Genomic DNA, 1,106 nt, shown 5'->3' with positions numbered 1-1,106 from the left:
CAGGCGATCAGGCGTTAACTGGCACCATCGATTGCCTCGCCCATTCGCTTGATCTCCCAGCATGTCAGATCGAGGGGCAAGGAGCAACGCGACGAGAAGCCAATAACCGATCGGAGCGAGCCGCTCGAGACGATCTCGACTTGCCGTCTTTTCGCCTCCTCGGCAGGAGTGGGCAAGTGTGTAGCCAGAGACCCACAGACAAGACCGGCCAGCATGAGAGAAAGGTCCAGGTGTCTGGATCTTCTTTTCATTCCCCCTGCACGCAGCAGCGCATCCCACAGGAATTGAACCGCTGGGTGGATTACAGGAAGCCGGATTCAGAGAGAAGTCTACGCGAGCAAAAGCAAAAGGTTAGTCCCGAACGCATGTTCGCCAGAGATATGGCCAATGAAAGAGTAAAAAAAAAAAAAGGAAAGAAAAGAAACAGAGGACAAAGAAGCAAATATAAAAGCAAAAGTAGCACCCGAGGAAGAAGCAATGGATAGAAATCGTCATAAAAAAAAAAAAAAAACGCCGGTAGTGGTGGGAAAATCAACATCATGCATGAAATGTGGGTATAGCTGCATCATGCCGCATAAGACTTGCAGACAGACATGCAAATAGAATAAGACCAGCCCTCAAACCAGTGTAAATCAAATACAGGATTCAGTAGAAGAAAGAAGTGGGAGGAGAAACGGGGGGAAGAAAAGGGAAGGATAGGAAGGAGGGAAAAGACAAAAGAGGCTTCCAACATGCAAGGAAGGATTCTTATTGTTGACTACTTGATGGCAGCATACCTCGCAATCTTTTCATCCTCACGCTCGCGAGGCTCCACTTCGAGACTCCGTTCGTACATGTCATGCACGTCGCCCGCTGCTTGCAGATTGCTGAGGATGTAATCTTGGAGTTCCGGCACCGGTTGAAGGAGATACGGCACATTCTGATACTGTTGGATATCACGGATGACCTCGGCTGTTTTGGCACGTTTGTTGAAGTTGATCAGCTCTGACGGGGTGAGAGATGGGATACCATCCTCAATGAAGGTCAGATCAGTCAAATAGACACCTTCGGGTTTGAAAGATTGTCAGTAATCAAACAAGTAATCTAGGTATAGATTAGGGGGGGGG

At 48.4% G+C, this 1,106-nt stretch overlaps 2 protein-coding genes across 2 annotated transcripts; one reads left to right on the top strand and one right to left on the bottom strand.

Moving 5' to 3' along the window:
• On the top strand, positions 1-616 carry ASPZODRAFT_1284649 (hypothetical protein). The gene is made up of 2 exons (XM_022722033.1): positions 1-83; positions 139-616. The coding sequence occupies exons 1-2, from the start codon at positions 62-64 to the stop codon at positions 483-485; spliced, it is 369 nt and encodes a 122-aa protein (XP_022576477.1). The 5' UTR covers positions 1-61; the 3' UTR covers positions 486-616.
• A 141-nt stretch (positions 617-757) lies between these two features.
• On the bottom strand, positions 758-1,045 carry ASPZODRAFT_78171 (hypothetical protein; the record flags this gene model as incomplete). The annotated part of the gene is made up of 1 exon (XM_022730223.1): positions 758-1,045. A coding segment is annotated over one exon (288 nt), but the record flags the coding sequence as incomplete, so codon positions are not given.
• Positions 1,046-1,106: the final 61 nt, after the last annotated feature.

Source organism: Penicilliopsis zonata, assembly GCF_001890105.1.
Source record: "Penicilliopsis zonata CBS 506.65 unplaced genomic scaffold ASPZOscaffold_257, whole genome shotgun sequence".
NCBI classification, from domain to species: Eukaryota; Fungi; Ascomycota; class Eurotiomycetes; order Eurotiales; family Aspergillaceae; genus Penicilliopsis; species Penicilliopsis zonata.
The sequence above is the reverse complement of the archived record's forward strand: the minus strand, read 5'-3'. Positions and strand labels throughout refer to the sequence as shown.